This window comes from Cetorhinus maximus, chromosome 25 (genome assembly GCF_964194155.1).
Source record: "Cetorhinus maximus chromosome 25, sCetMax3.hap1.1, whole genome shotgun sequence".
NCBI classification, from domain to species: Eukaryota; Metazoa; Chordata; class Chondrichthyes; order Lamniformes; family Cetorhinidae; genus Cetorhinus; species Cetorhinus maximus.
This window is the reverse complement of record NC_135903.1, coordinates 29,979,427-29,994,313: the sequence shown is the minus strand read 5'-3', so window position 1 is coordinate 29,994,313 and position 14,887 is coordinate 29,979,427. Positions and strand designations below refer to the sequence as shown.

The 14,887-nt window shown below is 39.5% G+C and overlaps 1 protein-coding gene across 3 annotated transcripts in view; it reads left to right on the top strand.

Annotated features, from left to right (window-relative positions):
* The window catches only part of haus7 (HAUS augmin-like complex, subunit 7), a 407,540-nt gene that overhangs the window by 369,484 nt on the left and 23,169 nt on the right, over nucleotides 1-14,887 (top strand). For 2 of the 3 annotated variants that reach the window (XM_078529711.1, XM_078529709.1), the window contains 2 exons: nucleotides 7,983-8,098; nucleotides 9,406-9,488. In XM_078529711.1, the coding sequence (XP_078385837.1) occupies nucleotides 8,016-8,098; nucleotides 9,406-9,488 (166 nt within the window). In that variant the 5' untranslated portion in view covers nucleotides 7,983-8,015. Of the gene's footprint in view, nucleotides 1-3,682; nucleotides 3,787-7,982; nucleotides 8,099-9,405; nucleotides 9,489-14,887 lie in introns of those variants that run through there. The other variant, XM_078529708.1, reaches the window with a different exon arrangement.

Below are 14,887 nucleotides of genomic sequence, written 5' to 3'. Positions count from 1 at the left end.
ACAATGGAAACTTTACATTCAAAGGGAAAGCTAGGTATAAACAGAAAGGAGTTTTGTGTGTGCAGGACAGAGGCATGTAAGATCTAACCAACCTGTAAGCCAACAACTGTGTCTGCAAATTGAAAGGGACCTCATTTTGAATTTTTAAGGTCAAATGTGCTTTGTCTGGTTTGTTACCTTGGTGAAGATTTACCTGGGAGTGGTTAATTTGGGAATTTGTTTAAAAGTTATTATGGTAGTAATTCATAGACATGTGTACGTCTTTAAATTTGTTGTTAAATTGATAAATGTTTAATTTAGTTTTGTATAAAAAAACCTTTTGAGGCTTGATGGTTTTATTCCTGAATTCAGATCTGCATCTCAAACATACCAATTGAAAATATAGGTGATGACAGTTTCCCTCTGGGATTTAAGCAACTCGGCCTTTACCAATCGCTGTGTCATAACAGCAACGTTCTGCAATATGACCTAAATGGTCATTCTTCAGAAGTGAGTTTGGATAGTGAGCACTGACAGACTACTTTGCCATGATGGGGCATTCACACCATGTTCAGCCAGACTTCCACTTCAGCAAGGGTCAACGAATAGTGGGCAAAAATGAGATCCCTGTTTGATCTAGGGATGCTAATGTTGCATTGCTAGTTCAGCATAGTCAACCTAGGGCCTTCTTGGGCTGTATGGTTCCATTTCACACAGGTTGGCACCTTAATTAACAAAACCGTCAGGTCTGTTCCTTATTCTAGTTTTAAGGTTGTTTCAAGAAAATGGTGTGTATCCCTGGGGAGATTTTCTTTTCATTTCATTGCAACATAAAGAAAATACTCATTTTTTTCCCACAAATTTCTCTTTTAGAATTATGGCTTCCAATAATTTTAAGCAGACACCGTGCAAAGTGAGTTACATATCGCACTATGATTCTACAGCCTCTGTCCGCGAATATAGATACTCTTAAAGCATTAAATATTTTACAACAAAAATCACAACACCGCAAATTACTGATAATACTTACCCAAATGTTATTGTTTCCTTTCATTAAAAATTCATGAAATTCAATAATAGACAATCATAGGTTTTTCAGAAAATATATTGAAATGCAGAGTTTACAAATACGTACAATAACAATATCAACATTTCTATATTTGAAAATCAGGGTAATCTAAGAAAATTCAGAAAATAATAATATTGAACTTACACGTACTGTACCTGTGAACAAAACACTCTTCAGTACAAAATGGATCTCAGAAATGAGACCACATTTAGTTTGTTTCCTCTGGGTATTAATATACATTTTGGCTTGATAAATATTGTTAATTTATTATTTTAGGGCATGGGAAAATCTGTTTAAAGACACCTGCTTTCAGAATTACACCAGGCTGTGTAAAGGAACATTTGTGTATATAAGGAATTGAGAGACATTTTCTAGGAAAACACCTACCTTCAAATGCTTTGCTGATAAAATAAGGGCCCTTTATATAACACTACACCTGTTACCTCCACATAGAAATTTACCATGTTCAGTTTCTTTTGTTGATTATCCCTTCTGTAATTGATTAAAATAAAAACAAAATGTCAGGAATGCTCAGCAGGTTAGACAGTATCTGAAATGTCTATTTCTCTCTCCACAGATAGTGCCTGACCTGCTGAGTATTTCCAGCATTTCCTGTTTTATTTTTGATTTCCAAATTCTGCACCGTTTTGCATTTTTAAAAATTGAATGTTGACAGCTTGCACTAGAATCATTGCTGTTCTTCCGTGCAGTCGGTCACTGGGCCATGTTGTTCTGCAGCAACCACACACGATTGCCTATTGAACATGTGCTCCTCTGAAACAATAAATATGTGTAGAGTATATCAGACTTGTAAAGGAAGAGTTTACCAAACCTATTTAACCAAAACTACTTTTTTCTGCATAATTAGGCCTATATTGATTCACTTGTCTCTGTTACGAACAGTCATTGTGAAAATCTTGAACACTTTGGCAGGTCTGCAAAAGATCCTGTCCAATTGTAAAAGAAAATTTCCACATCTTTGAATTCCCTATTATTTTCACTGAGATGTGCTTTTTGAAAAACTATAACTGTGTTAGCATAAATGTCACCTCAGTGCATTTCATTTAAAATAATGTAATTTATCTCTTATTTTATAAAACTTCTTTCTGAACAATCAATATATGAATTCATGACTGTTGGCATTATCATCGAAAATGATTAGGGCAAATTTTTGCACAGCAGACTAAACTATGTATGCTCCACAGAAAGAAGAGGAAAATTTGCCTAAATAAATGCATACATAGATTTACATAACTGGGTAAACTACATAGAAGCACAGCTTTAAAAAAAGCTCTGGAAGCTTATTATCCTCAGTTTGACTTTTCATGGCCCTGTGTACTTTCTAATTTAAAACCATAAAATATTGAATAAGACTCAATGACAAATTGCACAGGTCAGTTTTGGGAATATATTAATAATTCATGCATTTTTTGGAAGATGGGATGATGATTATCTTTTTCCAATCATTATAGCACAATGTGAAATTCCATTATTTAAATGTACTTCCAAAACCCAGATAAAAATTGTTTATGTAAATGGTGAACAACAGCAGTAATAGCACAGATCCTTGTGGAAAACCACTTCTTTTCTTCAGCAAATTCTGAGTAAATATATTTAACAGCTGCTCTTTGTTTTGTGTTTTGTAACCAACGTGTGATATTTTTGCGTATTAAATGGGGAAATTCATTGTTTGAATTGCTGGAGTGGTTGGAGGCCACCTGTTGAAATCTCCAGGAATATGTTCAGCCAGGATAAAGAAATATATCTGTTCTTATTCATCAGTTGTATCTTCTACTCTTAAATATGGTTCCACACATCCGAAACATCAACTTGTCTGTCCTTCATAGATGCTGCCTATGCTACTTTCTGTTCGCAGCATTTTCTGTTTTCGGCTCAGATTTCTAGCATCTGCTAAATAGTGTTTTTTGTTCAAGTACTTAATACAGGAATACATTTGCCTGTGGCCTAGGTTGCCCATGAGAGCATGCACTATCCAGCAGTATGTTTGGGGCCTGCCATGACGATGGACACCTAGGGTTGCTAACTCTGGCTGGATGTAATCCTGGAGGTTTTTAACATGTGACCCTCTGGCCCATCCAGAGGTTTTATCACACGATCTTCTGGTCCTTCCAGTCAAACAATCTTTTTCCCTTCTCCAATGAACAAAAATATATAAATAAAGTGAAAATAAGGACAAAATTAATTTAATGCTGCTAAGATATTTTTCCCTGTGTTGTCCACAGCAGTATCTATAGAGATTAATTTTTAAAGATTCCAGGGCAACCCTGGAGGGTTGGTAAACATATGGGCAGCACAGGGACATGACAAGTTTATAAATTTCCCTTTTTTCTGTGGTGAAGTCCTTTACTGGTTGTGCCCCTTCAGAAAAAGGGCACTTTGGTTTTTCCATTTGGGGACAATGGGGTTGAAAAGGGGGTTGGGGGTTGGGGGGGGAGGGGCGGGGAAGGGGAAAACCAAGTGCGAAAGCGCATGCGCACAGGCCTTTTTAAACCGGCCCCCGCTAGGGGGGGTTGGGAGCATGTCGATTGACAGCAGCTGTCAACCAACCAACAGACGGACTGTATGCTTGACAGGCGGTCCAGCCAATGGGCGAGGAAGACGTCATCTTCCAGGCCCCCCCCCTCCCGTAACGGCGGCTCCTGTCATGGTGAGCGTTTGTAATGGCGGCAGGTTTGAGTGAAACACAGCTGGCAGCTCGGGTGATGCAAAAATTCTCGGTAAGGGAGAAAAGAAAAGGGATTTAAATGCGTGCGGGTCAATGCGTCGAGGAGGCCGACTTCAAATATCGAACTGGTGACTGCATTCAAACGATTTTTGATATGTGGGTTCATAACTGACACCCCCCTCCCCTCCCCCCTCCCCCTCACACACACACAAACAATGAAGACATGAATTCAGGATTCAGAGTGAAATGGACGGAGTCAGAACCTTCTCCATGATTTTTCTTTCCAACTTTGGCTCTATTCTAGGTGTCAGACTTGTGGGTTAATCAGGTATCCAAACCCTGTGGTGAATTGAGACTGTCTCTTCCAGACAGCCTCCTTCATCTTTCTCTCGTTGCCAAGTCGCTCCAGATTCAGGCTGTGTAACTGCAGCATTGTTGTGACCTAAAACCGCCCCCCCCCTGAACTGAAGTGACTGCACCCTTGAGGTCGGGTGCTCGACAGTTAAGTGCTCAGTTGCAGGGTATCTGTATACCTTGTTGTCAAACGGGATGGTTTGCTTGTGCATAACCCTTATACCAAATCCATAGGTTAAAATGAGTTATTGGCTGGTGTGGGGAAGATTATTTCTTCCCCCTCTTTTTTTTTCAATAATGTATATAGATTCTTCTTTTCCCACCTATTTCCATTATTTTTAAATCTACAACTAATACCTTGCCAATCTTTCCACCCCACCCCCACTAGGGCTGTACCTTGAGTGTCCTGCCATCCATTCTTAATTAGCACTTTTCTTAGATAATATCGCCACCTTCAACACCTCTTTGATCCTTTTGTCTGTGACATCTTTTGATTATCTGCTGCTATCACTGCTTGCTTGTCTCCACAACCACCCCACCCTCAACTTCTCTCCCCCTGCCCCCCCACCTTAAACCAGCTTATATTTCACCCCTCTCCTAACTATACTTCAGTTCTGTTGAAGGGTCTTGTTGGACTCGAAACGTCAACTCTTTTCTTCTCCACCGATGCTGCCAGACCTGCTGAGTTTTTCCAGGTAATTCTGTTTTTATTTTGTTCAGGCTGGGTGAGGATACTCAAGATATTGCCCATGTTAAACAAGACAATTTTAGCATGATTTTCCCTCAAAAGGTACAACAGCAATTGTTGAGAAGATTAGGTGGGTGTTCCTGAATTTTTATTTGGGAAAGGAAGTGACCCAAGTCCAGCTTAAATAAAATGCAGAACGGCAAGTTGAGCATAAGTATCAAAAATTATATGATTAGTCATCAAAATTTATATGATTGGCCATTCAAATGTCAATCCACAGTATAATGGGTTTAAATGTGTAAATGGTGTAGGTTGGCTAGAAATGTGCCTCAAGTTGTATCAGTTAAGAATATGTGTTTGTTTCCCTTCTCCCCCAGCACAAGCTTGCGGTTTCAAAAATAAATAAAACACTCCTGTTGTAAATATCTATGATTATAACATGGACTTGTCAAACTCTACAATAGGTTTGTTACTGGGAATCCTCATTTTATTATGTGATTGTAGCCCAGTAATGTTTCAAAGATGGACAAAAATCTCGTTATATTTAATATTTCTTTAAGTTTTAGATTACAATTTGTTTAACACTCATTCCCTCTACATAAACATCTACAATGTTACATAATACATTTTTTCAATTAATGCTTTCTGTTGCTTTTTCTATGTTTATTTCTTTATTCTTGCTTTCATTTCCAATAGTATCTAAAATATACCCTTGAGAGTATATACTTCACAATATTTAATTCTTAAATATTGTTACGATCTTGGTAGAAGCCACTAACATTTTCAAAATCCCAGTTATTTGCTAAAAGAATAAAGCCACAAGATTCCACAGTTTAAAACAAGAATTTTTACTATACAAGAGTCAGCAAAGCAAACGTTAAATACTATCTATCTGATACTAACATCCAGAATTCACATGTGTCAAACGTTAATTAACAGGCAAATGGTGGTCGAATATAAACTATAAATGGCAGATGTAACTAAGACAGATCTTATGAATTGACTCAACAGTCCACTCAGGTTTTAGTGATCATAGTGATTCCTTTAAACTCTGCCTTGCTCGCGAAGAATTTTAGCTCCCTTCCTAGGAGCTTGTCTGATCCCTAGCTGACAGCAGTGCGCAGCCAACCTGAGTTCCATGGGCATAATCTTCACCACAAATGGCATAGGTCTGCAGAACCTGCTCAATTCGGTCTGGATGGCGAAGATCTCCTACTGTTACCTTCAAGTAACACACAACTGCAGCAACTTTCCCTTTGTTTATTCTTAGCTTCTGGATCTGGTTGCTTCTTCTTGGGTCTTCAGTTTCTCTGTTCTCTTACTGTGGACTCAACAACTGCTACAGCCCAGCTTGGACTGATCTGTGTCCTTTTATATCTTAAACCAAGGTTTAGTTTTGATTTGCTTAGAGACTGAGAAGTTCAGTTTCATTCCCAATGTTTACCTTTTCTGCTTCTCTTTCAGTTTCATTTTCAGATCAGCTTTTGTTTTGAGGTAGGGCCTGGCTCAAAAACATACAAATTAAATTTAAAAATCTAGATTCCCTCACAACTTCATCAAACATGTGTAAGATGCACATAATCATGGAATTATAGTTTGAAAATACAACAAATAACAAATGAGATTGCAATTTAAAAACCCAATTTTGTTAATTTGAAAATCTGTGCTCCTTAATCTATGTACGTTGCTTGGGGTGAAACAGTGATTCATTAACAGTGATGTTGAGTGTCTTGAGCTACAGGAAGCTGTAGATGAGATGGTCAAATGGGCAGATAAGTGGCAGATGGAATTTAACCCTGAAAAGTGTGAGGTGATACACTTTGGAAGGAGTAATTTGACAAGGAAGTATTCAATGAACGGCATGACACTAGGAAGTTCTGAGGAACAAAGGGACCTTGGTGTGTGTGTCCATTGATCTCTGAAGGCAGAGGGGCACGTTAGTGGGGTGGTGAAAAAGGCTTATGGGATACTTGGCTTTATCAATCGAGGCATAGATTACAAAAGTAGGGAGGTCATGTTGGAGTTGTATAGAACCTTGGTGAGGCCACAGCTGGAGCACTGTGTGCAGTTCTGGTCGACACATCATAGGGAGGATGTGATTGCACTGGAGGGGGTGCAGAGGAGATTCACTAGAGTGTTGCCTGAGATGAAACATTTAAGTTATGAAGAGAGGTTGGATAGACTTGGGTTGTTTTCGTTGGAGCAGAGAAGACTGAGGGGCAACCTGATCGAGGTGTACAAGATTATGAGGGGCATGGACAAGGTGGATAGGGAGCAGCTGTTCCCCTGAGTTGAAGGGTCAGTCACAAGGGGGCATAAATTCAAGGTGAGGGGCAGGAGGTTTAGGGGGATGTGAGGAAAAACTTTTTTTACCCAGAGGGTGGTGACGATATGGAATGTGCAGCCTGGGAGGGTGGTGAAGGCAGGTTGCCTCACATCCTTTAAAAAGTACCTGGATGAGCACTTGGCATGTCATAACATTCAAGACTATGGGCTAAGTGCCGGTAAATGGGATTAGATAGGTAGGTCAGGTGTTTCTCACGTGTTGGTGCGGACTCGATGGGCCGAAGGGCCTCTTCTGCACTGTGATTCTGTGTGATTACAAGTAATGCTTAGGGAGATTTGCTTGGTGTTCATTATAGATGTAAAGCAGCTCTGATTGTGGGAGGAAAATTGCAATGTTGGCCCCATGAGTAAACAAGAGTCAAACCTTGTTGCAGGTTGAAAGGGACTTACATAGTTCTCTTATTGGCTTATTGTTTTGAATTTTGCACTTAAAAAAAAGGGATGTTATCAAGGCGAGGAAAGGATTGATATGGTTTTTAATTATTCAGTTATGTCTCATACATATGCTTGGAATATATGTCTAGATTGAGTTAAGTTCCTTAAACTAAACTGATAATTAAAATAGTGAAATGCGTAGCATTGTATTCTGGAAATGAATTAAAACTATTACACAAAAAGTAGAGAAAAGCTGTTCAGCCTCTTCCATCTGACGGGATTTCTGTATTTCAGATGGGATGGAGTTACAAATGAAATTAAGATGGAATTTATGTATATATCTTTAGTGCAAGTTCCATTTCTGTTTTGGAAGGGCTTTCAGAACCTCTGCATGATGCAGCCTTTGTGTAAAAATATTTTGAAGCTCCATTGCATGAGAATGGTTTCTCCTTGCCTTATCCTAATGTTAGTAATTGCTCTTTCAGAATCTGAAATGCCCATTTCTGGAAGGAATCAGCATGAATGATTCAGACGCAGTTATTCGGTTGCTGTGTACACCAGGAGTGGACAGACTTCAAATCTTAGAATGGTTATGCATCAGGTATTTGATGATCTCCTATGTGCATTTCAGCGTTCTTGGGTGCTTATGAAATGTGAATGTTTTATCTTTAAAAAATAGAGAGATGTGAGATTAGAGTCTTACGTGGAGCCTATGTTTTGACCTAAACGATAGTGGGAGCTTAATAACCCTTTCTTAGTCTTGCTGGATGATCCTAGCAGTATTCCATTTTTTTTTGTTTGCTGCAGTTAGCAATCAGTAATGAAAACGGAAGAACTTGACAGTACAATGCTATTTGTTCCTTGTAGTTTGTGTTGCAGCCTGATTCCTCATAGTCACTTTATAACCCAGGTATTAAATATTTGGAAATCCTAGGTATCAAACATGTGACCACGATTAGTTGAAAGCCACATCTATGCCTCTAAGTCACCATGTTATAGCCTCTAAAACCTGGAGACCCCCTAAATATATGTTATATTTTATGCTGGGCTGCGCAAGATATTCGCTTTTTGCTGGTCATTATGCTAATCTGGTGCGCTTGTCTTGAATTCTTTACAAGGAAATATTCATAATGATTAACCTTTCATCTGCACCATCTGCAAGTTGTAAGGGCCCTAAGTGAACAGAATGTAGGCCATACCAGGTCTGTTCTTGTGTAAGGATGCAGCAAAATCTTTTTGTAATTCAGGAAATATTATCACTCTGCAGCCCGAATGACTGACCTGGGAAATGAAAATGTCATATTGACTCGATAAGGGGAGCTCCTATTTTGAAACTAATCTACATTATTGGAACAGTGTTAATGGATTTTGCTCTAACCTATGATGTGTCTAACCTGAGAGCAGGAAAATAACATTGATTTGAAAACTAAGTGCTCAGCAAGGATGCACAAAGTATTCCCATAGATATGTGCATCCCTTAAGCCCAAGTGGTTTTTGCTTTGTTTTCATTTTATTTTTCACTTGTTTAGTGGTTGAATATTATGTGCCTGAAGATATGGAATGGGATGTTCTTAAAGCAGGTGCTCTGATTGATGCATAAATCCTAACTCAGTACACCAAAATCTGTTGGCATTTTCACTTGGGATATAGATAGCTTGAAGGCATCATTGATTTAAACACAATTTATGGCCTATGAGACTTCATGGCATACACCAGGAGACCCACTTAAAAAAAATGTTTGACCTTGGTGTACTGAGTTTTAACTCTTAATGAGGTATTGATTTGTCAGTTGGTTTTTGCTGTTCATTTATGTTGGATTTCTGCAATTTAAGTGCTTGACATAAACCTGCTAATGTATCATAATAGTGAATGAATTAAAGGTTAAATAATTTCTTTCTTGTTTTATAGCTGCTATCCACCTCTCGAAAGAAAATTTGCAGAACTACGTTTTCACTCCATGCAAGACTATGGAACAGACCTTGTAATAAAAAGTAGGATTTTTTTTTATTTTTTGAAGTGCATTTTAATATTGATCAGGACTTTACACTTTACAATGTTCATGAGCCAGATTTTGTGAGGGGTTGAGGGACAGCGAACTATACGCCTTTGCCATAATTGCCCCTCTAAAACTGGCTGCAACTTCAGGATGCCAGGTATGCAGAGATTAGCACAAAATCCTGAAATTGCTGTCGGTCACTCAGGGTTTGGACACAGGCTGTGCTGTTGAGCCCCCTTCCCCCACCGCCTCAGAGCGGGCTGCCATGAAATCAGCGAGAATTTCGAAGTTCCAGCCCACACATCGCTTTTTGAAACCCTGTAAAAAGTTACACCTTGTTTGTTCTGGTGTAACTGGGTTTTTAATAGTAAACACTTGATGGAACAACAGAATGGGCCCTGAAAAAATATTTGTTTAATTGAGGAGTACTGTTAAATGGTCATTAGAAAAAGAGCGGCAGAGATGCGGACCTGGAGACAGACAGCAGGGCCTAAAAGAGCTATTCAATCTGTGGCTGCAGAGCGGACTGACTGCGTTCTGAGAAAAAATGAAGTGTGATGTCACAGGAAAATAGGTAGTTGATTGGTAAGTGTTTTCCTCATTTGTCTTTCAAAACTTAAGTAATTTTAATAATTTTAAGGTTTAACTAGTACTCGTAAGGTTTACTATTAGATTAGCTGATGAGTATTTCCTGTTTATCTTGGGAAATTTCATTTGGGGTAAGTAGAAAATTTATGGAAATAATAAGAATATAAGCACAGACAGGACTAGAGACATAAATATTTTACTGAGTAAATTTTAATTAATTAATTAAACGTTATAAGGATGGCAGGGCGGGTGATGTGTGGCGACTGCAGAGTGTGGGAGCTCGTGGATACCTGTGTGAGCCAAGGCACACTCATCTGCAGTAAGCATCTGTGGCTGGAGGAACTTTAGCACAGAGCCATTGAGCTGGAAGCCAAGCTACAGACACGCCGGCACATCATTAAGGGGCAAAGTTATCTGGACGTTTTGTTCCAGGAGGCAGTCACACCCCTTAGGATAGGGTCGCCTGATTTGGTCCATGATCAGGGGTCAAGAGGGTGTGACTGCGAGTGAGGCAGGTATAGGGATCGAGAAAGTAGAAGCGGAGGAGCTTCAGCCCTTGCAATTGTCCAACAGGTTTGAAGTCCTTGCAGCCTGCGTGGACGAAGGCGGAGCTGTAGCGTGGTTGAACAAACTGACTATGGCTCTGTGGTACAGGAAGCCATTCAAGTGGGGGGAGTTAATAGGATTGTAATAGTATTAGGGGATTGTATAATCGGGGGATAGACACAGTTCTCTGCAGCTGAGAACGAGAGTGCAGATGGCTGCGTTGCCTGCTGGTGCTAGGGTTCGGGACATCTACTCTGCGCTGGAGAGGAGCTTGTAGAGAGGGAGAGGAACAAGTTGTTGTGGTCGACATAGATACCGATAACATCGGTATGACTAGGAAAGAGATTCTGCTTAGAAAGTATTAGCAGCTAGGGGTTAATTAGGAAGCAGAACCTAAAAAGTAATCATATCTGGATTATTACCTGAGCTAAAAGCAAATTGGAATAGTGTAAATAAGATTAGAGAGTTAAATACGTGACTCAAAGATTGGTGTGGGAGAAATGGGTTTTGTTTCATGGGGCACTGGCACCAGTGCTGGGGAAAGTGGGAGTTGCACCATTGGGATGGTCTTTACCTGATCCATGCTAGGACCATTGTACAGGTTAGTTATATAACTAGGGCTGTAGAGAGGGCTTTAAACTAAATAGTGGGGGCAAGGGATCAAGTGAGGGAGGATGTAATAAATTAAGAGAAGACAAGGCAAGAGAGTAAGGTAGCAATAAGGGAACCAATAATCTGAGTGTGGCAGTACAAACTTGACAATGCGCCAGCATATAAGGCTAGAGGTTGTGAAAATAATAAAAAGACAGAATTAAAGGCACTGTTCCTGAATGCACACAACATTTGTGACAAGGTAGATAAATTGTTGGCACAAATGGAAGTAAAAGGTACAATCTAATTGCCATTACGTCTGCAGGGTGACCAAGGTAGTGAAGTGAATGTTCAAGGGCATTCGACATTTAGGAAGGATAGGCAAAAAGGAAAAGGTGGTGGTGTGACATTGTTAATAATCGATGAGATCAGTACCTTAGTGACAGAGAATCTTAGATCAGAAAATCACGATGTAGAATCAGTATAGATGGAGCTAAGAAACAGCAAGGGGTAGCAAACATTGGTAGTAGTTGTTTATAGGCTACCAAGCATTAGTGGTAATGTAGGGCATGGTATAAATCAGGAAATTAGGTGCATGTAACAAGAGTAATACAGTAATCATGGGATACTTCAATCTACATATAGACTAGGTACACGTAATTAGCGCCAATGCTGTGGAGGACAAATTCCTCAAATGCATACAAGATGGTTTTCTAGACAGTATATTGAGGAACCAACTAGAGAACAGGCTATTTTAGATCTAGTATTGTGCAATGAGAAAGGGATAATAAATTAATCATTGTAAAGGAGCCTTTAGGGAAGATTGACCGTGATAGGAGAGAATTTTGCATAAAGTTTGAAAGTGATGTAGTTCAATCGAAAACTAAGGTCTTAAAATTTAAATAAGGAAACTACGGAGGTATGAGGGGAAAATTGACTATGGTGGATTGGGAAACTACGTTAAAAGATATGATGGTAGATGGGCAATGGCTAGCATTTAAAGAATTAATACATTGCTTACAGCAAATTTATATTCCTTTTGAGGCTCAAAAACCCAACAGGAAAGGCGATTCAGCCATAGCTAATAAGGGAAGTTAAAGATTGAATTAGATCAAAGGAAGAGGCTTTATAAAGTTGCTAAAAAAGTAGCAAGCCCAAGGATTGGGAGCATTTTATAATTCAGCAAAGGAAGACCAGGAAACTGATAAAGAGAAAATAAAATATGAAAGTGAACTAATGAGAAACATAAAAATGTACTGTAAAAGCTTCTATAGGTATGTAAAAAGGAGAAGATTAGTAAAGACAAATGTAGGCCCACTACAGGCATTGACAGGAGAATTTATAAAGGGGAATAAGGAAATGGTGGAGAAACTAAACAAATGCTTTATGTCTGTTTTCATGGAGGAAGATACAAAAAACCTCCCATGAATATAGAGAACCCATGGACAGACAAGAATGAGGAACTGAGAGAAATTAGTATTAGTAAAGAAGTTTTGGAGAGATTAATGGGGCTGAAAGTTGATAAATCCCCTGGACCTGATGATCTACATCCCAGAGTGTTGAAAGAGATGGCTGTAGACATATGTGAATGCTTTGGTGTTCATCTTCCAAAATTCTATAGATCCTGGAACAGTTTCTACAGATCGAAAGGTAGCAAATGTAACCCCACTATTTAAGAAAGGAGGGAGCGAGAAAATGGGGAACTACAGACCTGTTAGCCTGACATCAGTATTACGGAAAATGCTAAGGATGTGATAACTGGACACTTAGCAAATAATGGTAGGATTGGGCAGAGTCAACATGGATTTATGAAAAGGAAATCATGTTTGACAAACCTGTTGGAGTTTTTTGAGGATGCAACTAGCAGAATAGATAAGGGACAACTAGTGGATGTATTTGGATTTTCAGGAGACTTTTGATAAGGTCCCATACAAGAAGGTAGTAAGCAAAATTAGACTACATGGGATTGAGGTAATATACTGGCATGGACTGAGAATTGGTTAATGGACAAGAAATGGGGAGTAGGAATAAATGGGTCATTCGGGGGAGGCAGTAGGGTAATGGTATTGTCGCTGGACTAGTAATCCAGAGACCCAGGGATGTAGGTTCCAATCCTGCCACGGCAGATAGTGAAATTTGAGTTCAATAAAAATCTAGAATTAAAAGTCTAATGATGATCATGGAACCATTGTCGATTGTTGTAAAAACCCACCTGGTTTACTAATGCCCTTTAGGGAAGGAAATCTGTCCCTACCTTGTCTGGCCTACATGTGACTCCAGACCCACAGCAATGTGGTTGACTCTTAAATGCCCTCTGAACAAGGGCAATTCGGGATGATCAATAAATGCTTGCTTAGCCAGCGAAGACAACATCCCATGAATAAATAAAAATTCTTAGGTTGGCAGGCTTGACTAGTGGGATACCGCAAGGATCAGTGCTTGAGTCCCAGCTATTCACAACCTATATCGATGATTTGGATGTGGGCACCAAATGTAATATTTCAAAGTTTGCTGATGACACAAATCTAGGTGGGAATGTGAGTTGTGAGGAGGATGCAAAGAGGCTTCAAGGGGATTTGGGCAGGCTAAGTGAGTGGGCAAGAACATGGAAGATAGAATATAATGTGTAAAAACGTGTAGTTATCCACTTTGTTTGGAAAAACAGAAGTGGAGAGTATTTCTTAAATGGCAAGAGATTGGGAAATGTTGATGTCCAAAGGGACCTGTTGGTCATTGTTCATAAGTCACTGAAAGTTAACATGCAGGTGCAGCAAGTAATTAGGAAGGCAAATAGTATGTTGGCCTTGATTGCTATGGGAGCCTTGGCGAGACTGCGCCTGACATATTATGTACAGTTTTGGTCTCCTTACCCAAGGAAGGATATACTTTGCCTAGAGGGAGTGCAACAAGCGTTCATCAGACTGATCCCTAGGAAAGTGGGATTGTCCTATGAGGAGAGATTGAGGAGACTGGGACTATATTCTCTATAAATTTTTTTCAGGGCTCAACAGGCCGATACAGGGAGGATGTTTCCCCTGGCTGGGGGGGTCTCGAACCAGGGGACACAGTCTCAGAATAAGAGGTAGGCCATTTAAGATTGAGAAGAGGAGGAACTTCTTTGCTCAGAGGATGGTGAGCCTTTGGAATTCTCTACCACAGAGGTTTGTGGAGGCTCAGTCGTTGAGCATATTCAAGACCGAGATTGATAGATTTCTAGATATTTAAGATATCCAGGGATATGGGGATAGTGCAGGAAAATGGCGTTGAGGTAGAAGATCAGCCATGATCTAGTTGAATAGTGGAGCAGGCTCATGGGGCCGAATGCCCTACTCCTATTTCCTATGTTCCTATTAGTAGATTTTTTAAAAGTTTAATTTAAAAAAAAAAAAATTCAGAGCAATTTAGCTTCTATCATCTTCCCATGTGTGTCTCTCAAACTTTAATTCGATGTATGCAAAAATTTTTAAAAGTGACTTTATTTTGATGCTTTTCATTTCCAGTGTGGAGGTCTGTGAAAATGTTTTAATAATGGCATCACTGCTGCTCCATGCTAGGAATCCCCAGTAAAGAATGCTGTAATCAATTGCACTACCACTGAACAGCACTGGAGGTGAAATTTTCACCAGAGAGATCGCTTGGTCACTTAGCGAGACTTGCTTTTTGGTCAGT